Genomic DNA, 22567 nt, shown 5'->3' with positions numbered 1-22567 from the left:
GGTTTCTTTTCCATAGGCACATTAAGGATCACCTTCAGTACTCTAGATCCCTTAACTGACTTAGTTCTGAGACTACAATGATGCATAGCAATTTCTTTGCTGTTACTGAAAGCAGTGCCAATATAGTAAAGGAGTTCTGTCATGTAAGGGAAAAATAATAGTTCTGATTAAGATTTCCTTCCCCTAACATCTCTTCATGAGCCTCCTTCAGAAAAGGCTCTGTGCCTGCCAAGAACTTATTATAGCATGCTGGGTAAAAGGTAGCATATGTCAGAAGAGCTGGATCACTTCAATTCTGTTCAGCCTTTTGAGTTCTAAAGGCATAGAATAGTGGTCTAGTTATAAAAGGAGAAAGGAAGCAAGTCCTAATGCATGTTTTGTGAAGTAACCTATCTGTGTTTTTCACTTTAGTTTACAGCAGTGCTTTGAATTAGAAAATGGTCTGGAAAAGACACCTACACCGTCAGAACACTTACAAGCTATGGGGTTTTAAAATACTGGGGCAGGTACTTTCTAACTATAAAGGATAACTGGGTGTTAGAGGTCAAGATGAAATCAAAGTGTTCTTGACGGCTCGTCTCCTGGGAACTGGGGATTCTTGGAGTCTGCCTTGTACTCAGACTACTGTCAAATGTTGTTTGTTCTCTTGCTGGTCTTGCCTGAAACCATTGGTGCTTAGCTGACAGTATTAGTATGGTCACTGCAACATATATATTTAACCAAGATCGTTGGATTTTCTTATATTCTACAGTAGTTCCCTTGCAGTTCTTTCCAAAATGGTTAGGAAAAAACCGCAGATAATTTAAATATTAATGCCTCATTGCATTTCACCCTAGAAAAATAATTGTTTCGTTTGGCAACATGTTCTGTGTAAGCAAATAAATGTATTCTGGTGTCTCAAATGACTTGAGCCTAAATGTGGGTACCACGACATAGATGCTATGAAGATGCTGAATCCATATGTAGCTAAGCACAGGGGGAGCCTGCATTTACATGTATATGCTTTTTTCTTCTCAGTGATCTGAAGATAAAGGTTGGGGACAAGCACATCAGCGCTCACAAATTTGTCTTGGCGGCACGCAGTGATACTTGGAGTCTTGCCAGCCTTGCCTCCACAGAGGAGCTGGATCTGTCAGGTCAGGCATTGCTTAGTAGTATGGTGCTTAGATGTCTTTACGGTGACTGATGAAAGGGCCTGTTGGGAAAAGGTTTCTTATGTACCTTTCAGACTACTCCTGTCCCCAAAAAGTGGTGCTTAATCCGTTAATTATGGAGCTCTCTCTGAAACATGGTAGTATGCTTGTGAACTTGGTGCTAGTGCTAGTTAAATCAATAATCTACCTTCTTTCTCTTTAATGAACAGGGGTTGAGTGTGGTGGCCTGTTTGTGTTTTCTAAAGTCAACTAAACATAATGGGGGGGAAAAATCTGTATGGAGGAGCTTGACTTCTTCCTTTCTAAGGACAGGGCTTTTTGAGGTAGTATGCATAATTTCTGATGTGTGTCATGGAAATACCTTGCTTCTTGTTAACATGGTGTGTGGGAAATGAATACAAATACTGATGTGCTATTAAAAAGTTGTTTGCTTTAGCATTCTGATACCTTTGCAGAAGAGGTGAAGAGATGTTTTCTAAAAGTCTTCTACAAGATGGTGTTTTGTTCTGCTGTAGCTGTTTCTTTTATGTACTTACACTGGGCAGGGTTTCTGCAGATTGAACCTCTTGGCAGGCTTTTCTTCTGTACTTAAAAGTATAGAAGAGTCTTTTACAATTTGTGAGCAATAAAAACAGGCATGAAGCTAAGCAGGTTTGCTGGCTGGCATGTTGAATATTAAGTGTTGGCCCTACATTCTGCACTTAATCTTATCATGAATCCTAAGTGCAGACAAACTGGAAAGAAGCAAGTCACAGCAAGCTAGTTTATGAGACAGCATAGGCTTTCTTGCAAAAGGTTTTATGGATCTTTCTGCAGCCACAAGAAAATGATGCCAGGGAGTTTAAAAATTGAGCGCTATGCTAACAAGATTATTCAAAAAGCTCTTATGCTAATTGTAGTTTTGTTGCAAGTGGCGGTCTATAGCATTTCTAGCTCCACATCTAAGCTAGTCTGAGAATCTCAAATGTAACTGCAGTCTTGCATGTTTAACAGTGCAAACACAGGATGATGCTTAAAACAATTGCTAGTAAATGATACTTTCCACTGTGTAAAATTGAATTTTTTATAAAATTTAGTAAATGGCACAAGGATTAGCTTGTGAAATAGTTGTAGCAAGCAACAAGCTGTTCCCTGAAAACCATGGTAGTTTTCTTAAGGGGTTCTCGTAAGAACTTACAAGCTAAGGCAGCCTGAATTCTAACTTCAAAATACAGGCAGTGTTTAAAATTGAGTGCTTTTGGAGTTCATGTAATCTGCAGAATTTTCTCTTCCTTAAGAAGAGTAGAAAGATATTAACACAGGTTTTCTTGCTGGGAGGGAGAAAATGAACTCTGATCTCTGCCAAGGCAGAGCTGATATTACAGCTCAAATAGGTTTTCTGACTACAAGTTTGGCAAAAGGTACTTGCTTTATTGAAACCTCCCATTCCTTAGGAGGCAGCCTACATGCTATGCCAAGTACTGTCTGGTACTCTGCAAATAGTCTGGGTAAACCCTCCATGTAAAGCAGATGCTTTAGGATGGGTATCTCAGTGTCTTAAACATGTATATTTGTTTTGAAAACCAACAAAACAGCTTAAGGGACCAATGTTATTTTTATAAATGAATGGTATTTTTTGTTGTTGGTTTGATCTTATCTTGTGGAGTAATTATCTACATCCTTTTAAGTAGCATTGTCACTACTGTCTAGGTGACAATGGCTATTGGGCATGTGCATCTTGTGTCCTGTGGTGTAGGCCTCTAGTTTTCTTGCTGTGTAAAAAACATCAGGCTTGTGATCAGTGTTGTAAACACCGGAAATCACAGAATCCCCTGTTGCTCCCTGTACCAGATGCTGACCCAGAGGTAACCATGGCATTGCTGCGGTGGATCTACACAGATGAACTTGAGCTAAGAGAAGATGATATCTTCTTGACAGAGCTCATGAAACTAGCTAATAAATTTCAGCTCCAGCTGCTTAGGGAAAGGTGAGTCTTGGTATATACAGTGAATCTTCTTGAAGTCTTCAATCTTGTTTGACTAGAATAGCTGCTGGTAGTTGGATAAGACTTTGCTTTTTTCAAAGTCTTGAGGTTTTCAGTAATACAGTATGACATTCGGTTGATCACAGGAAATAAAGCCTTGCAGCATGGTTAGACTAGTAGTTTTTCTCATAGCTTTTATATTTATTTTACAGTTCCTCTCCCAGTCAAACTAGTAACCCTAATTTGGCATTAAGAGGAAGTAGAGATCAGTATATTAGTAACAAGCTCTGGAGAGTTGCAAGAAAGGAATTGTTAACAAAAATGCTAGGAATAGTCAATGGCAAGTAGCTTCCAGTATTAAAATACCACAGGTGAAAAATTTTAAACTTAAATAGCTGTTCTTCTGTGCATCCTGGTGGCAACTTTTATTCATTAAGAAGGTTAACGTAACAATATGATGCTTTGCCATTTTGAGATTATGATTACGTCATTCTAGTAGGGACTAGGTTGTTGAATGTATAGAGTGCTCTAAATAACCAGTTAGAGTTAGTAAGAAGCCTGAATGTACAGATTGAAATTTCAAGTTTTGGGCAGCTTCGAAGCCTTGAATTTAGTCAAAGATAAAGTACCCTTTGATACAATCTCTTGCCCAAGGGGTGTCAGACTGTAGCAGTACATGGCACTGAAACAGATTTAAGTGTGACTCAACGTGAAGCAAACTAAACTGCTGTCACTTCTGACCAAAGAAGCTGACATCTGTAAGGCCAACACTAAAACGGCCTTCAAAGCTTTGTACCAGCCTAAAACTGTCTTCATGTTGTGCTACCTAAACATTCCCCAGCTGTTGTCTGGTCATGGTGGTCTAGTGACAAGTCCATGTACAGTATGCTAGTAGTAACTATTAGATGTCTTGGTAGATGTTTGCACCTGGTGACAAGTATTACCCTTTTTTTGGTCTTAATATCTGCTTGGAGATCTCTGGCATGTTTAACTTCATCTTCATTTTCAGGTACTTGGGTTTTCTTCCCATAAACTCAAACTAATAGCTTCACACCTACAAAGATCAGGTGGATTTGCTGTTAAAGCTTATCCCTTCTCTTTATTAAACGAATAGCTGTATTTGACATGCCTTTTTCTAGCATTGGCACAAAAGCTGCGTGTGATCACTGCTGTACTTGTAAAGATAGAAATCTTCCCTACTTCATAATAGTGAACGAACTGCAGTTTGTTCCCTTGGGAGAACTAGGATGTCTGTCTCCACTTGCAGGCTCCTGCCATGTGTGGTGTTATCATGGGGCCTTAGCTTAGATGGACTCAAATAGGAGTCTGCTCTTATGGAAACTGTCTTGCAGGGCTTTTGATCAAAGTGTTTATGCTGCTTAGCCTTATAGTAAGGCAAGGCCAAGCCACTTTGTACTGGCATCTAGGAAAAGGAGTATATAGGACCCTGTTCCAGCATGGCAGAGTAATTACATTAAAGCTCTTTCCTGACTGCTGAACACTGGCTTTCCTATTTTGACAGATGTGAAAAAGGAGTTATGTCACTAGTTAATGTCAGGAACTGCATCCGTTTCTATCAGACTGCTGAGGAGCTGAATGCCAGCACTCTTCTAAACTATTGTGCTGAGATAATTGCCAGTCACTGGGTAAGTACTGTCAGAAGGAAGAAAAAAAATGTCCGCAGAGTATAGGAACTTAATCGGTAGAGTTCTGATTAACTTAATGTACTGTCTAAGCTCAGGGGTATCTCTTGGTGTGCTGGTATTCAAGCAACCCAGCGGGGATAGGCTTTCCATGGATTCCTGATAACTTTCAGTGACTAAGATGACCTATTACAATGACCCTGTACGTTTGCAAGGAGCAACAGTGTTGATAAAAAGCTGTCAGATCTGCGTGCCCTGACCAATGGTGTGAGTGAAGGGGCTGCCAGGAGTGACTTTTCCCTTCCTATCTGTGTCAGTTATCTTTACAATACGTGCTTTTGATGCTATGTGTTGTTTAGTATTCTCTACAATACTAATTAATAATTATGCTTTGAAACAAAGCATGTTAAATGGTTCCTCTAAGATTTTTGTTGTCTTTAGAGGTCATGTCTGTTGTCTGTCTTGGTGTGAATGTCTTGACTGTGGGGATGTAGCTTATAGCCTGAAGAGTTGTTCTGTTCATTGGAAATACTTCACTGTAAAAAGAATCTTACTTTCCTAAACAAAGGGACTGTAGTCTAGTAAGCAAGTCAGTTGTTTATCACATCTGGGCTCAAAACTGTTTAGAAGTTCATCCATAGTTGGTCTCTATCTGTACAGATCACAAATCCCTGGCCTGTTTTTACTTCTAAAAATAATCCAGGGATGACTTCATCTGCTGAGCTGGAGGGAGTGACGAGGAGTCTTGCAACTGACATGGAAGTTTCATTTGCTCTGATCTGTTATTTTGAGGAAAGTTGGATTAATTGTGTAATTGATTAGCCCTTGAAATAAGACTTGTCGAGAGCAGTGTGTGAGGATTTAGGTTGTTCTAAATCCAAAATACATCATCCAGATGTGGATATTTCTTTGTTTGACTAATGCCAAAACAGAAGGGAGTGCTTTGATATGTGAATATATTAAAGATTCTTGTATCTGAACCTGCAGGTCAGCCACTCTGACTCTTGCTTCTGGCTATTAACTTTTGACACTATCTGGAAATGAGGCTGTTTCTGTTCAGTCAAATGAGTGCTAACTCAAAAATAAGGTCTTTATATTTGAAGCTTCTGTTTACTTTTATTCAGTGTCTTTCAAAGTTACGTGGAGTTGTCAGTCTTCAATAGTTGTAGGCCTTTTTGTCAGAAAACTCTAATCTGTGAATTAACTCCACATAGAGAATTCGTGTAGAGACTAGATGTTAATCTACTGGAATGTCTGGTAAAATGCTAGCTCTCCATCTCTGTAGACAAAAGGAAAGGAAAATTTCATTAACTGATCTTGAAACTAAAATGTAAGATGTAAAACATTCTGAGTGTTTCTTCCTAGTCTTAAAAGGCAATCTTGGATTGTTCCTGCTTGTTACAATGTTATCAAAATGGAGCTTTTAACTGAACTTGTTTTGTGAACTTCATAATTACATTGTGCAATGTCTTGTTTGTAAATAAGAGTATTGCTTACCCTTTTCTTTTTTATTGATTCTAGGATGACTTGCGTAAGGAAGACTTCAGTAGCATGAGTGCTCAGTTATTGTATAAAATGTTCAAGTCAAAGACAGAATATCCTTTGCATAAAGCTATTAAAGTTGAGAGAGAAGATGTAGTCTTTTTGTATCTTATTGAAATGGATTCACAGGTATAGTGAGACTGACTTGATCTGTCTTGTAGAATTTGGTGTTTCAAATAACTACCAGTCTGAACATTGTTATTGATTTTTGTCACTAATTCTTATTTGCATGTTTATCATTGCTATAGCTACTTCTGTGTATGTAGTAGAGGTCTAGCAGTAAAGGCTCCATAAAGATAAAATTTAAAATGTTATGAGTCGCTTCTGTAAACGTCTTGCCTGCAACAGATTATATCTAATAAAATCCAGTACTTGATATCGCTTTGCACATTTAAAGTTGAATAGTATAATAGCCAACTTTGCTGCTTCATGGCAGTTCAGTAAACATCACTTTGAACAAATGCCTCTTTCTTCTATTGAACATTTGAAGTAACAGGCATTTGTTGTGTTTGGATGAACACTCTAAACAACTAGCAAGTAAGTTGTTCCGCAGCAGGGGGGCAGGAAGAATTATTCAAGTATTAATTGTCAAAAATTATTCAATTGGTCCTTTAAGATGCCTCAAATCCTAATTGGAAGCTGGGACTTCAGTAGCAGTACTTAGCACCCTTAGGTGCTAATCCAGTTAGGATTTGAGGTATCTTAAAGGAGTAATTGAATAACTCTTCCTAGTACTATGTTGAATATGCCTATGTAGGCAGCATCTTTTAAGAGCGTACTAGTCTTGTTTCCTGTGAGTTAAACAAGACTTGCAGACAGAACTCCTGTTTTCTCATGGAACAGCCCTCTGGGTAGGCTCACATGTGGTGATGCTAATCTTCTGATTGTTTTTCTGTGTAAGATGCACTTACAAAATGCTAGTGTTGCATTTAGGTATTAGAGCTGAAGGTAGTTGGAACAGACTGTTAAAATATTACGTTGGGTTGGTGGGCATGCTTTTAACTAATGTCAGTTGACTGAATTTGTATTGTAGCTTCCTGGGAAGCTCAATGAATTAGATCACAATGGAGATCTCGCTTTGGATCTAGCCCTTGCCCAAAGACTGGAGAGCATTGCAACTACACTGGTCAACTACAAGGCTGACGTAGATCGGGCAGACAAGAGAGGCTGGAGTCTATTACATAAAGCTATCCAAAGAGGTAAGTAAATAGGATATGAAGCTGTGCTAACTTGCAGTTGTTCCCGGTGTGGAACCTATATTCCAAAGTCTATTCTTTGTAGTTGACACTTCAGTTAGAAAACTGTAGTCAAGGATGAACTTTGTCCTATTTCTTTTTTTTTAAACTTAAAACCAAACAAACTTATTTGGGATCTGAAAGCTAGCCTGTTGGCTGCTGAACTAGACTCATACTACGTGACATCCAGAAGCCATCTAGTAAAGCGTTTTCTGCTAAAGAAAGAAATGTAGGGGCATACTGAGAGCATTATAACTTGACAGCTCAATGTCTTTCTGACAAATAGTTGAATCAAGCATGAGAGCCTAGTTACAAATAAAGATGAAGTCTTTTTCTAGAGCTGGGTTGAAAGCAGCATATCTTTCTTTGTGATTATGGTTAACAGCGAGGGTCCTTGTTGCTGGATAGCAGTTCTAGGAGAGGAAAAACTGACTGGAAGAAGAGGAGGAAGAGGTAGAGGTGTTTCTTTGCCAGTCTGAATATATTCAGAGCTCTGGTGAATAGTAGCATAGTTATCAGAGTGGAGTCTAAGCACAACTATGTGACTATCTTGAGCTGTTTTCCACCTTAGAGTGGAAAATACATTTTATGACACTTGGAGCATGGTAAGACCTGTTTGCCTTGGCCACAGTACTCTGAAGGCTTTGGAGCAGCAGCATCTTGACTTATAGCCAGTCTGGTAGGAGTCTGTAGTGAGTGCCTTGTGCTGCTGGTTGCCTGCAATGACACCTTTGGCAGCTATGTTCCAGAAAGCCAAGCACAACAGGAACCTTACCTGTGACTGGGCCTCGTAGGTATTGTAGTGCTACAAATTAAAAGCATAAGTTTAAGATTCCAAAAAAGCTTGCTGTTAAAAATAGAGGTAGGTTCAGTTTTGTGAGCTCAACATACAGCTTCATTTAATCTCCTACATATCTAAACAGGATAATGCTGGTGTCTGATCCTGTGAATGAATCTTCAGCAGCAGGAGTAGGAGACCTTCTAGGCATAGGTCAGTGTTGTGACAGCTGCAGCCCTACAAAGCACTAGAAGGATTGTGGCAGGCTGCTTTTATATCCAATACTAAGATTTGTCCTCTAGTCCTAATGTCCGCGTTCAGTCTAAGCTAGAGCTCTGGGAGTGAATGCTTGCTTTCTCAGTAACCAAAGCTTCAGTGAATTAATCACTGTTAACAATCACATGTTCTAGAAATTGAGCTGAAGTGAATTGTCTGAACTTGCCACATGATTGTTATTTCTTATGATCACTGGAGAGTGTGGGAATGTCAGATATGGAAATGAGAAAATGGGGATTTTGATTTTTGCTGGTGGAGGTAATACAGCAATCTGTAAAGGCAAACGTTGTCTTGGTTCTCCAGTCTTGCATTCAGGACAAGCAACTTGTTAATATGTCTATTCAAAGTAGTCTTTGGAGTAAGGGGAATTAGAATGACTTTGGGATAATACTCTGCATCTTGGTGTTTCAAGTCTAAGGTTTCATGTACTGAAGTGGGCCTGACCTCTGACAAGCTCTCAAGAGGGAGTCCTTAAAAATACTATGCATGGGGGGATCCTGACTGTGAAGCCCTTACCCTGTATATAATGGGGCATAAACTTTCAAGAGCAAAGGCTGTGTTATTGCTTATTTATGTAGCAATACTGATTAGATGATGACTAACTTCAACTACACACTTTTAAACTGATACCGTGGAATAGTACTCTTTGTTCAAAAACTACTTGTATATTTAGTCTCAAATTGGTCCAAATGTGTGTTAAAGCAGCAATGGATTTGTCTTGGTAGAGGAACTAGAAAACTCACAATCACTATAGCAAATAAACTAGTGCATGAACTTGAGTCACATGTAACCTCTGGGCAAAACACTTTTTCCAAGGGGGTGTTATAAAATATTTTAATCCTGACTTTGCAGTGAAATGTTCTTGAAGTTACCTATTGCCAAGGCATTCTAAAAGCAGACACTTGTATTGGAATGATTGTATGGTATAGAGGGAAATCATGTGTATCCATTTTCTATACTTTATACAAGTCCATAGGGTTCCAGTGTATCCATAAATAACATTTTGTTTCACAATAGGAGATAAATTTGCTGCAAACTTTCTCATTAAAAATGGTGCGCGTGTGAATGCTGCCACACTGGGAGACCAGGAGACTCCTCTGCACCTTGTGGCATCATACAGCCCCAAGAAGCATTTGCCAGATGTCATGGCTGAGATGGCACAGATAGCAGAGTCCCTCTTACAGGCAGGAGCCAATCCAAATATGCAAGACAGCAAAGGAAGGTAAATACTGGGTAAAGTCGGTTATCAGTTTAACAGGTAATGCTGTAGTGATTAGATGCAGCCCACTAAGAACCTGCTCAGGTCTGTCAGCAGAGCACAAGTGATACTGGAAGCAGGAAAGATGAATTCATTAATGCAGTTTGAGACCCATGGGCAGCACTCGGAGGAAAGCTGTGCAGGCTGAATGGTACCCTGTCATTACTAAGCCCAGCTATAGGAAGCTGAGGTGAGTTGGTTGTGTTGGAACACAATTAATTTGCCTCTATTGAACCACTGAACAGCAAGGCAAGCAAACTAAGATGACAAATAGTATTCCTGAAAGGTACCTCTCTTTGAAGCTGTCAGTGAAACTGAAATTATCTCTAAGAGCCAGTATCTGCAGCATGTTCATCTGAAGTGTACGGCCTGTAAACTGCTTTACAGATCAGGCTGGGCTGGCAAACAAGTACATAAAATGATACAGAAGACTTGGAGTATATCAGCTGCTCACTTCTGATAAGTCAAGCTCTTCTGCTTTTTCATTGAAGGTTAGCTCTTACGTTAGTGTAAAGAGTTGCCTACTACTAAATTAATTGGAATCATGTCCACTAAGCAGGTAGATGGCTCTTTCAAGATGTGCTTGTGCCCCTCTCCTGAAAGGAGAGACAAAAGTTAACCCCACTGTAGGGGCATGTTGGTGGCCACAGTCTTAAGCATCTCACTTATTAGTAACGTAACTGTACTTTGCTCCAATTGCAGGACCCCATTACATGTGTCAATTGTGGTCAGGAATGAACCTGTATTCAGTCAACTTCTTCAGTGCAAACAGTAAGTCTCGCTTAAATGTAAAATACACTGAGCTTACCTTGTACAGTGAAGGTATGAAAACTGGTCTAAAACACTTCTATGCCTTTTTGCCTTATTATAAGGCTGGCAGTAGGCTTGGGTTGCAAAAATGTAAAAGCTTTGCATAACTTGAGATGCCAGATCAATGCCAAAAGCCAAGAAGGTTTTGCCCTACTGTAAAGAGGAAGCAAAACTGCACCTCAGTGTTTGTTTTTTTTCAAAGAGGGCTAGGTGAAATAAAGTAGCAGTAACTTCATCTGTAGTGGAGCTAAAAGGAATAAGACGACTTTTAATGTCTGAATACGTTCTTGAGTGTGACTTAGGTGCTGCTTAAAGCCAATACAGGTGACTGCTTAGGGTAATGAAGCAGAATACTTCATTTGACTCTGTTTCTTTGTAGTTGAACTTGCAGTTCTTGTATACAACTTACTCAAATACAAGAGGATTTATTTGCCTCTCTTACATTTAGTGTACCGGGGCCATGCTTCTCCTAGGAGCAATGAGCTTAAATCTGGTAGCCATTAAAAGGTGTCTAGCTTGTTTCAGAGTATTCACAAATCCTCTGAAGTAACTGGAGCTACGGTAGGCTTCTTGGCAAGCAGAAGTTGTCAGTGAGGTATTAGATAAACTAGTACAGCTGTTCAGACACTTGAAACTTAAGCTGCATTGGGGACCACTTTTAAGGTATAAATTGGGGAACATTAACTCTTATTTTTAGACTAGACTTGGAGCTGAAGGATCATGAAGGAAGCACAGCTCTGTGGCTTGCGGTTCAGTATATCACTGTATCGTCTGATCAGTCTGTAAACCCTTTTGAGGATGCCCCTGTTGTAAATGGAACTTCATTTGATGAGAACAGTTTTGCAGCAAGGCTGATCCAACGAGGCAGCAATACAGATGCTCCAGACACAGTAACAGGTAAAACAGACTTGTATTTCTGTGTAGGTGGAAGGCTTGCAAGATAATTGCCTAATCCTCATTCAGCTCCTCAGAGCAGTTAGGTTTCAACAGCATTTGCTGCATAATAAATGGCAGGTGGTAGTAGTTCTACCCAGAGCTGGAACACTGACAGGTCCCAAGCTGAGCTTGACTTGCAGGAAGTGACAGAAAATCTGGACTACTTGCCAGGTCCTAACGTCCTCTTTACAGTTTCAAAATGTGTAATTGCTAAATGGTAGTGCCCAAGACACCCCAGCATTGCAAGGGGACTATTAGTAGATAGGATTTTCCTTGTTGGCTTCAAATTTTAATGTTGTAAGGGTGTGGGAAGGTGCTAGCACACTGTTAGTATTAAAGTGTTGTTAGAATAGGACCCTAACAGTGTTAATCATTTTTCTTTAGGAAACTGCTTGCTTCAGAGGGCAGCTGGTGCAGGAAATGAGGCAGCTTCTCTCTTCCTAGCAACCCATGGAGCAAAAGTCAACCACCAAAACAAATGGGTAAAAGCAGAAACCTATAGACTATAGTCTGAAAGTTTCCTTATTTCTCCTCAGAAATAAGAGAGCTCTCATTGCTAACTATAGCTTAAAGCAAGCTGGAACACCTGCTGAGCCTTTTGCATGTTTTCACATATTTGCTAGTGATCAGACAACTGTGGCATTCTTGTGGCACTCTTTTTTTTTTTTTTTTTTTTTGCAGCATTACCATTTGTCAGCATGCTTTTAACACTTCCCTCAGTGCCTCTTGTAATAAAGACCATAACAGAGGCTAACTCCTGTAGTTTGAAAGTTCTAAGGAGCTTCAACTACTAGGCTTAAGCTCTTCACACCAATTCTTTTGGGCATAGTAGTTTAAAAGCTACTTCTCTTCTGACTTTCATGTCTCAAGCTGTTAAACTGTACCCTGTTTATTAAAGGGAGAAACACCACTGCATACAGCCTGTAGGCATGGCCTAGCAAACCTGACAGCAGAACTTCTGCAACAAGGAGCCAATCCAAACATCCAGACGGCAGAAGCTGTGCTTGGTCAGAGGGATGCATCTTCTCCAACAGCAGAGAGTGTTTATCTGCAAACTCCCCTTCACATGGCTATTGCTCACAATCACCCAGATGTGGTGTCAGTCATTCTGGAGCAAAAAGGTAGGTTTTTCTCGTTCCGGCTGTGGTAATGCTGTAGAGGATCAGTGTGTCAGGATGGTATCTAAACTGTGCTTTGACAAACTACTAATAAAGCATGTTTTCCTGTAAACATTGTTTAAGTAGAGCAATTAGTAAGACTGGCTAAATATAGTCTTAAACTAAAATCATCTGCTTGTTAAGACTAGAAAATTAAGTTGCCCGTAAGTCTTTCTAAATTCTCCACTGTAGAGGATGGACTTGAACACTTCACCCCAGGTTGTATTCTAGCTGTACAAGTAAGATCCTCTTTCTTCCCCCATCAAAGCATCTGGTTCAGGTAAATGTTGGAATCAAAGGCATCTTTCTATGATGAGACTTCTGCCTCCCTAAACTCTTTAAGAGGATTTTGTAGAGAGTAATGCCAGTATTGTAGCAAAGTTGAGACTTAAGTACTGAAATACCAGCAGATGACAGTTTATTAAATGCTACTAGTTCAGCTTCTCCTTTCTAGCAGCAGGAAGGGAGTTTGGCAGCTGAAGCAAGGCCTATTTTGTCTCCTGCCACAAGTGGGATTTAGAGGGAGCAGGTGAATTGGGGAGAATATCCCAGGGAGCTGAGAAGGAGGGATGCTGCTACTGTCTTGCAGCACAGCTTCCATTCTTTGTTCTCAGAACTTGGCATATGCAATCTGTTTGGACATGAAGGTAGAAAGGGGGCTGGTTAAGCCTCTTAGCTGGAAAGCTGAACTTTTTTTAGTGTAAGTATGAAGATCAGATAGTTGTGGCAATACTACCTGAATCCCAAGCAGTATTCAATCAGGGAAACTGAAGATATTGTTCTCAGGTCTTTCAAAGTGACTGCTAAAGGAGCAGCCTACTTCAAAATGTGACACTGCTACTCCCACAGCTTTCAGTGCACATCTGCTGGTCAAGTACAAGAATGCTGTAATTCCTTATGCTTTTTTTCCAGCTAATGCTCTTCATGCTACCAACAACTTGCAAATTATTCCTGACTTTAGTCTAAAGGACTCACGAGACCAGACTGTGCTGGGATTGGCTCTTTGGACAGGTATGTGCCTTCAAAGCAAGAGGAGAATTTACAGAGATACGGAAGCTATGATGTGGATAAGATTTTTAAGACAAAACAGTGGGTGTGTGTTCATGTCCTGGCTTGTGCTGCTGGTGAGAAGTTGTCAAGGAGAGCTTTAGATGATCCTTCAGCTTCTAATACTCAGTGTTTGCATCTGACTTACTGATAGATTTCTAGCCCTACAGCTTCCCTTGTTCACTAGCAGGTAGCCTGGAGCCTCTTACCCACAACTGTACTTGCAGTTCTGCAGAACTGTTCCACTGTGAACTCCCCGGTAGCTTTCATATCAGATCAACATATTTTCTCTTTGTAGTTGACTCTGTTCTAGGTGCTGGTTAATACAGTAATGCTGATCTTTTATAAAGGGAAGGTGAGCTACTTGAAGTAGCTGTTAAGGGAATGAATCTTGAAATTCTGAATCAGAAGATGCTTTCTTGTCTTGAAATGTGGAGGGGAATGGTTTGGGGAAAACTAGATACCGATGTGTGCAGCCAAGTGACTCTTCAACAATATCAGGGCATCATCAAAAGAATGAGGTGATATGTTCACTCCTGAACTTAAGTACAGTCCTACTGAGCTGGAAACAGTAGCTGTATGGGGGATGACAACTCATACTCTGGATTTAAGGAGGCTGATTGCTAGTGATGTTGCTCTGCAGGAGTGCTAGGTGTCATCCGTATGTAACAACCAGCTTTACTGTCCAGGCTTGTCACTTTCCTTTCCAATGAAAGGAAACCAAAATGTAGCTTTCTCCTTACCATTGCCCTTATCTGCTTCTGAGTTAAAGGAGGAGGAACTAAGATAAAGATCTAATACAGTAATATTCAAGGGAATAGCTTATGAATGTAATACCAAAGTTAATATGTTGGACAAAGGTCTGAAGTGATATGAAGGATTAAGCTAGGTACAGTTAAGGAGGAGTCTGCTACATTTAGATTGGCAGAACTAATGGGAAAGCTTTGCCCTGTAGCAGACCATATCTTGTGTCTTCAAGCAAAACCAAAAGGGCTCAGTAATCAATATTCAGTAAGGCTGTCAATGAATATTCAATCTGGGTAGAGCCAGAGTTGGCTTAGCTCATATATGTAAATTTTAATAGGTTCTAGTATTGATTCAGTGTCTCTTACTGTAATTACTGAAAACTGAAAGCTTGAACTTTTATCTTCAGTGTTTCTTTTATAGAACCAAAGGTAGAATACTAATGAGCTTTAACTCTAGGCATGCACACGATAGCAGCTCAGCTGCTTGGATCTGGGGCGTCCATCAATGACACAATGTCAGACGGGCAGACTCTACTACATACTGCAATACAGAGACAAGACAGTAAGAGTGCACTCTTCTTGCTGGAACATCAGGCAGATATAAACGTCAGGTAAGATCTTAACTGACACAACACTGAACTGGATATGTATTTAGGAGCGGGTGGGGATGACTGTCTTTATGTAATGGCTCGAAGTTGGTTTCAAATAATGACTTGTGCATTTAATGCCATAAAAAGCAAACACTTGTTATGGCTGAGGGTTTACATATGTGAACTTGGACCTACATATAGCTCCATTGGTCAGTACTTCCTCTAGCGGCTGCAGAGGGAGATGCCACTTAATTCTAGGTAGAACAGAATCCTCTGTAACAGGCTCTCAAGTCCTAGGGGCATGGTACTGAGCTTATATCGTCTCATCTATTTGCCAGTTTGTTGGAGCTGCATGTTTTCTTAATCAGATGTAGCTCCAGCAACAAGATTCTGATAGAACTTGCCTCCTGAGCATCATCTAGTCTAACATATCAGTTTGTCTGAACAAAGCATTTCTCTGTTTGTGACTGACAGGTTGTCTTTGAAATTTGGTGGGCTCTACTGTAATGAGTGTCATGGGTACAAACTGCCTCATACCACTGTTCTAACTTCAGTTTCTTAACAGTTGGTATTTCTGACTGTTGCTTGAAGTGTTACCACAGTGCAGACAAAGCTGTTCACTTCTGTGGCAGTAAGCTTGCTCTGAAGGAACTCTGTTCGAGTAATGGCCGCACTTAAGGAAGTGGCGTTATCTCTGAGCTAAGAACACTAACGTGCTTTTCAAACTTCAGAAGTCAATCACTTTCTACTAAAGTGGGGGGAGAAAGAAAGGTAAACTATGTAGCTGTGATGAAAAACTAATATGTTGTGTCTGCTTGCCTGCAATGATAAGGTCTTACCACAGCAAAAATACATGCATGAGGAGATAATTCTTGGCTTTGCCAATAAACTACTGTAACATGAGACCTCACTATATTGCAATAGTAACACGCATCAAACTGTACCTATTGCAGAACACAGGATGGAGAGACTGCCTTGCAGCTAGCTATAAAAAATCAGCTCCCTCTTGTGGTTGATGCTATTTGTACCAGGGGAGCAGATATGTCTGTGCCAGATGAGAAAGGAAATCCTCCTTTATGGCTTGCCTTAGAAAATAACTTGGAAGATATTGCATCAACTCTGGTAAGACTGTCAGCTGACTTAATTTAGTCTCACTTTGGCCCTTTGTTGCTAGCAAAATGCACAAATCAGCAAAAAGAAACTCAGTGCATGAGAAGAGTAGTTCTATACCACTGTTCAACTTCCACAGCTTTTTCTTCACCAGAAGTTTATTTTTCTTGGGAAATCTTTTATAAACACTGTAGTCTGTATAGCCAAATAGCTTTTAGCCACTGTAATAAGAGTATAGAATATCCTATCCAGATTCCTAATTTTGGAAAGAATAAGGATTTACTAAAAACATCAATCTGTAGCGTACCAGGCTTGTATAACGATATGTGTCCTGAATAATACTGAACACCCATATCTATGCTTTAGACTATGTGCTGGTTTTTATTGCATCTTGAAGTTCCATCAGGAAAGCCTTTAAAGGCTTATTTACTTTTAAGACTACTTACTTTCAGGTGTAAGTGATGCAGCAGGAGATTTCTTAGGAGGCATAAGTAGACCTTATGTCTCCTTTATAAGGAAGTTACTTGAAAGCTTTGTCTCTGATATCCGGTTATTGTCTCTAGCAGACAACTACTTAAAAGCTGTGCTGATGAGCTGAGAAATACATCTTGTAACTGTACTTGACCATTTGTGCTGGTGTTGGATAAGAATCTGTGTGAGCACTGAAACTACTCATGTATAAACCTTGCAAATAGTCTGTCAAGACTTAAGTGCCACATTGCTTGAGTAAGTAGTTCTGTGGTAGAAGAACATAAATATTAGTTTTTTCCAGGAGCAGTATTTCTATCTCTGATTCACTGAATGTATAGGAAAACAAGTAAATGGGCCAGACTTTCAAGTAACATCAGCAGACATTGCATTTGGCTCACTTTAGGCACTTTTCACTGCTGAAAGCGAGGTAACCATTACCCAAACTTGCTTAAGAGGTCTCTATTCGGACCATATGAATCAATATCTGAACTTGTAGTAAACACTACCTAATTAAGTATTATATAGTAAAGCAATAGAATAATGGTCCAGAGGACATTAGTTTCCTGAAATTCAATGACTGTCACAAGGACAGATAAGGCATCTCAAATTTTATCTCGAAGGGATAATGTTTCAGAAGCATTAGTCAAAGACTATATGAAGTATAGGAGCCTGCTGGAGAGGTAAAATGTCACTGCCTCATTTTGCTGCTTCTTCCAGGTTAGACATGGCTGTGATTCAACCTGTTGGGGCTCGGGACCAAGTGGCTGCTTACAAACTCTTCTTCACAGAGCTATCGATGAAAACAGTGAACAAATAGCATGCTTTCTTATTCGCAGGTCAGACCCCCTTCTAAAATACAAACTCTCTAACGTGCATTCACATATTTTCCTGGCATAAATTAATTGAATGCTATTTTGGCTAGTAACTGGTATGTGCTTCACTAGACTTTTGGTGGGTGGGTGGCACTTCTGGAAGTCTGACTAATCTTACAGGCACATTCAGTTATCTATATTAGCATCATATTCTTGATGACAAGAGGCAAACTAAACCCAGGAGCTTGTGCTTATGTAGAATGTGATAGTAGTTGCAGGATCAGCTCTTGCAAACTTTTTCTGACCAATGTTTGGAACAGTTTAAATCTGGATTAAATGTAATAAATTCATTGTGTTGTATTTGTGTTAGTGGTTGTGACGTGAATAGTCCCAGAAAGCCAGGCCCGAATGGAGAGGGAGAAGAGGAAGCTCATGATGGACAGACACCCCTACACTTGGCAGCCTGCTGGGGGCTAGAAGAGGTGATCCAGTGCCTTTTGGAGTTTGGTGCCAATGTCAATGCTCAGGTATGTAGAGAAATTGTGCACAGTTTCTTTGAGGTTGATTCTTTGCCTCTAATGTAGTGAAAACAAACTGCCCTCTTAGCTGTGTATTTTGCTTGATAGGAAAAAGGACATCCTTCTACTATGGCTGAGCCAATGTGATGACTGGCTGCAGTTCTGCTTTCTTTCCTGTCCCTTGTTACCAGATCAAGTACTTACCTGCCCCTATGATGGGTTAATTCAGGAAGCTGTACTGAAGGAAAATAGTGATGCAGAAAACTTCTTGCGGTGTTAGTTTTCTGATGTAATGATTGGAATTCAACTCCTTTCTCCCTAGTGTGAATTGAAGGCAGGAGTAGGGCTGTATTCTGCTGCAATTAATCATTAGATCAACTGTATTGTAAAACTACAAAATACTCTACTTCTAGTATGTTTAGGAAGTGTCTTCAGTTACTGAGTAAACTGAGGTGAGGTAACAGAGTTACACTTCATTTTTGATTATACAGTAATCCTTAAACAGAAGCTTGACAAATAACAAAAGGAATGAATGCGTAACACGTCTAGGTCCTGGTGCTATTGAAAATGACATCAAAATGACTGGCAGAACACATAGCCACAAAGCAGCCATGACTGTGAACTGCTGCTTGATACAGACAAGTGATTAAACACTTATTTGAATCTGCTAGACTTTGATATACTGTTTGCATAACAAGCACCTGATGCTGCTCTGTTTTTCAATGAGGGAACTTCAAGTGTTTAGCTTCCAGAAAACTTAGTGCTAGTGCCTGAGAGTCAAGCTAGGGAGATATCTGTAGTGCTGAATCTATGGAAATGATACCTCAGGTTTGTATACTGTGGTCTGTACATTGTTCTTTCAGATAAAAACTGAATTCTACAAATTGTTAATGCTATAAAGTATTAATATCAAATACCTCAAACTAATATTATAGTTGGAAGGCATTCTCTTGGAATACCTGTGTATGGTCCCGAATGCTCATCTCTGTCCCAAAAACGTCTGACTATGAGTAATGTTACTCTGAGCTACTTCAGTGGCTATATAGCAAAGGATTGAGGTCAGCCTATTTAGAGAAACAAATACCAATTTTCTTCACTTACACTGTGGATTTGTGCTCCCACTGCAGCTGTTTGGTGTCACAGCTGGGCATATCGCAGAACTAAACCAATAAGCTTTCTCTACTTTTCAGACTTAAGGAAGGGTTTGTGTATTCCTGAACCTTCATATAACAAACTTTCTGGTTTCCTTCTAGGATGCAGAAGGAAGAACTCCAATCCATGTTGCTATTAGCAACCAACATAATGTTATCATTCAGCTTATGATTTCACATCCAGATATTAAGCTAAATGTACGTGACAGGCAAGGAATGACTCCCTTTGCATGTGCTATGACATACAAAAATAACAAAGCAGCTGAAGCTATTTTGAAGAGGGAACCAGGAGCTGCTGAACAGGTAAGCTGGGAGTATTCAAAGCATGCTTGTTGTGTTACTGCACTAGTTGTGATAACAGGTATTCCCCAGGCAAATCCTGCTTTATCCTTTTATGGCTTTATGTGCAGTGACGTTTGACAGATGCCAGTTTTCTGAAGCAGGATTTATTAGGAAACTGTAGGTGTATACATGCTATGTGTGAGTAAGGACATGAAGGATTAGTTTCTTATCAAACCTTATCTCATGATGTCAGTAGTAAATTCAGGAACAGGCATATGTTATGTGTAAGGAGAAAGTTCTAACTCTACCCTCGTCTTCTGCTGGACTAGTATGAAAATCTATTATGCAGCTTTCCTAAAGCTATCCAGAATAGAAACCCTGACCTAAAATAACTGAATAATAGATGTTGTGCTGCACTGCTGAACTATAAAACCTCCAACTGTATCTTCAGGCTTCTGGAGTTGACACTTCAGGCAGCTGTTCAGGAGTTTCTTCCTACCCTATGTAAGTTTAACCAGTAATGAAAATATTTGAGTGCTTAGTGAGCTGTTGTAATATATCTAAAACATGGTTACAAATACAGCCAGTTCTAAATATGCTTTAACATCAGCTTCAAGGCAAAGATGAACAACAATGTGCACTTTGTATTAAGCCAAAAAATGAATATACTTTGCATCAGTGTGGCAGGATTGCATGTTGCTTGTTTCAGGTGTTAACTGCCAGATTGACTCAAGTTTGTTTCATTTAACTGAGTTTATCATTAACTGCTGCTCAGTACTTACTACACAGCTGTTAACCTTTTGTCTGTCATACTCTCTAGTGTGTGGTCAAGAAATGACAAGTTTATAAAATAGAAATAAAGTAGTCTGAAGCAGACTAGAGTGAGCAGTCGCAGCTGATAATTTCAGTTCAGCTTATTTGATAGTCACATCTATCAAATAAGTCCCTAATGTCAAGCAGAGAAAAGAACAAGGCTCTACAGTTTACCTTAAGTAGAGGGGGCAAGTATCTGTTGATGAAAATGTCCTACTACCTAACAATTTGCTGTTCTACAGAAATAATGGATTTCATTTTGCGTGCCCTTTCTGCCACAGGTTGATAATAAAGGTCGGAATTTCCTACATGTAGCTGTTCAGAACTCAGACATTGAGAGTGTGCTGTTCCTGATAAGTGTACAGGCTAATGTAAACTCTCGGGTCCAGGATGCCTCCAAACTAACACCTCTCCACCTGGCTGTACAAGCTGGCTCAGAGATCATTGTGCGTAATCTGGTATGTACTGAAGAGTCACTTTTTTCCTCTACTTAAAAATGCCCATTCTGCCTTACTGCATGTTGTGTGGAGGCTGGAGGAGTGAGTCAGCTGAAGGTGACACCACTTTTCCTGAGACGGAACTCAGACCTGCATGAAGTTCCCTTAGCTTGTGCTGTTAGCTGAGCTGCATCAGTAGCCTTTGTACGAGAATGTTTGATTTGCAGCAATCACTACCTAGTGTGGCTCACGTTGAAGGAAGAACTTTACCTTGCATTTTCTGCAGATTTGAATGTGAACACAAGTTGCAGCAGCTCAGCATTGATAGCATTTTATATATGCTGGAGGCCTAGAAGTATCCCTGTACAGCGGAGTCTTGTATGCTTCATTTGCAGAAATAAGCTGTTGGCTAATAGCCCTGAAAACATCTTTGAACATATCCCTTCTTGCATCTTGACAGCTGCTTGCAGGTGCCCAGGTGAATGAACTGACGAAGCATCGTCAGACTGCTCTTCACTTAGCAGCCCAGCAAGATTTGCCCACAATTTGTTCAGTCCTTCTGGAGAATGGAGTAGACTTTGCAGCTGTAGATGAAAATGGAAATAATGGTAAACATCTGAAGTTCTACAATAGATGCAAATACTGCAGTAGGTCTGTTAATGGTATCTACTAGTGGTAGAGCCCACTGAATGGGTTCACTCTTCAAAGGTGAAAAAGAATGAAAGTCCAAGAATTTAAAGCTGGTGGAAGGAGTTTTGCACAGGGAAGGCGGGACAAATGGAAGGGAGTGCCTAATTTTATCAGGCTGTACTTATTGCTGACACTAACTACTTCAGATTCTTGAAGCTTCTCTTTTACTTTTCAGCTCTTCATCTGGCAGTGATGCATGGCCGTCTAAATAATATCCGGGTCCTCCTCACAGAGTGCAATGTAGATGCAGAAGCCTTTAATATTAGGTAATTGGTCTTAACAGACTGAAAAAAAAAAAAAAAACCAGTCTATTTTTGAAATATGTGCCGGTATGACTAGATAAAAAACCCCAAAGGTTTGGACTATAGTATTTCTACACTAATATTACGGTGAAGTGTGCAAAGCATGCGGTGTCTAAATGGTGTGGAAATTATGCATACTAAGAAAAGGAAGTTAAAGTAGGCAGCTGTGGGTGATGTACTGAGTTACTTAGGTGTAGCATTGTTTTGGTCTGAACCAAACTTGAAAACAAGGAGAGCTGGATGAGTAACTGCAGTAGCAAGCAGACTTTGATCAGGATAACGAACTCTTTTCCCCAGAGGCCAGACACCGATGCATATTTTGGGACAATATGGGAAAGATAATGCAGCAGCCATCTGTGACCTCTTCTTGGAGTGTATGCCAGAATACCCTCTAGACAAACCTGATGCTGAAGGAAACACAGGTAGGTGAGATTCAATAGCTATGGCACTTGAAAGTCGCTCAAGTTGTATTAATGGTCTGTCACTCTTAAAGCTGGAATAATTGGCAGTAGTATGTTAAATACAGTAAGATGCAGACATTACACGGAAACTTAAAAGACCTAAATATCCTACTCTGGACTGAGTGGAATGCAAGACCTACCGCTCTGTTAGCAGGGAAATGTCTGGCTTTTATATTTCAGTGCTCCTGTTGGCTTACATGAAGGGAAATGCAAACTTGTGTCGTGCCATAGTGAGAGCTGGGGCTCGTCTTGGAGTTAACAATAATCAGGGAGTCAATATCTTCAACTACCAAGTTGCTACAAAACAGCTTCTTTTCAGACTGCTGGGTAAGTACTACTTGCTACAGTTGGAAAGTGTTTCAAGCTCATGCTTCTGAAATACTTT

At 40.0% G+C, this 22567-nt stretch overlaps 1 protein-coding gene across 1 annotated transcript in view; it reads left to right on the top strand.

Moving 5' to 3' along the window:
- Positions 1-22567, top strand: part of ANKFY1 (ankyrin repeat and FYVE domain containing 1) — a 34428-nt gene that overhangs the window by 6821 nt on the left and 5040 nt on the right. The window contains exons 3-23 of the mRNA XM_075113093.1: positions 1018-1136; positions 2985-3120; positions 4640-4763; positions 6282-6431; positions 7336-7501; positions 9609-9813; positions 10552-10620; positions 11357-11556; positions 11980-12077; positions 12494-12716; positions 13665-13763; positions 15003-15156; positions 16089-16257; positions 17434-17552; positions 17899-18055; positions 19300-19500; positions 20574-20750; positions 21190-21337; positions 21595-21685; positions 22019-22143; positions 22363-22509. Coding sequence (XP_074969194.1) covers positions 1018-1136; positions 2985-3120; positions 4640-4763; positions 6282-6431; positions 7336-7501; positions 9609-9813; positions 10552-10620; positions 11357-11556; positions 11980-12077; positions 12494-12716; positions 13665-13763; positions 15003-15156; positions 16089-16257; positions 17434-17552; positions 17899-18055; positions 19300-19500; positions 20574-20750; positions 21190-21337; positions 21595-21685; positions 22019-22143; positions 22363-22509 — 3077 coding nt within the window. The remainder of the gene's footprint in view (positions 1-1017; positions 1137-2984; positions 3121-4639; positions 4764-6281; positions 6432-7335; positions 7502-9608; positions 9814-10551; positions 10621-11356; positions 11557-11979; positions 12078-12493; positions 12717-13664; positions 13764-15002; positions 15157-16088; positions 16258-17433; positions 17553-17898; positions 18056-19299; positions 19501-20573; positions 20751-21189; positions 21338-21594; positions 21686-22018; positions 22144-22362; positions 22510-22567) is intronic.

The sequence above is a fragment of the Phalacrocorax aristotelis genome, chromosome 18 (genome assembly GCF_949628215.1).
Source record: "Phalacrocorax aristotelis chromosome 18, bGulAri2.1, whole genome shotgun sequence".
Lineage (NCBI taxonomy): Eukaryota > Metazoa > Chordata > Aves > Suliformes > Phalacrocoracidae > Phalacrocorax > Phalacrocorax aristotelis.
The sequence above is the reverse complement of the archived record's forward strand: the minus strand, read 5'-3'. Positions and strand labels throughout refer to the sequence as shown.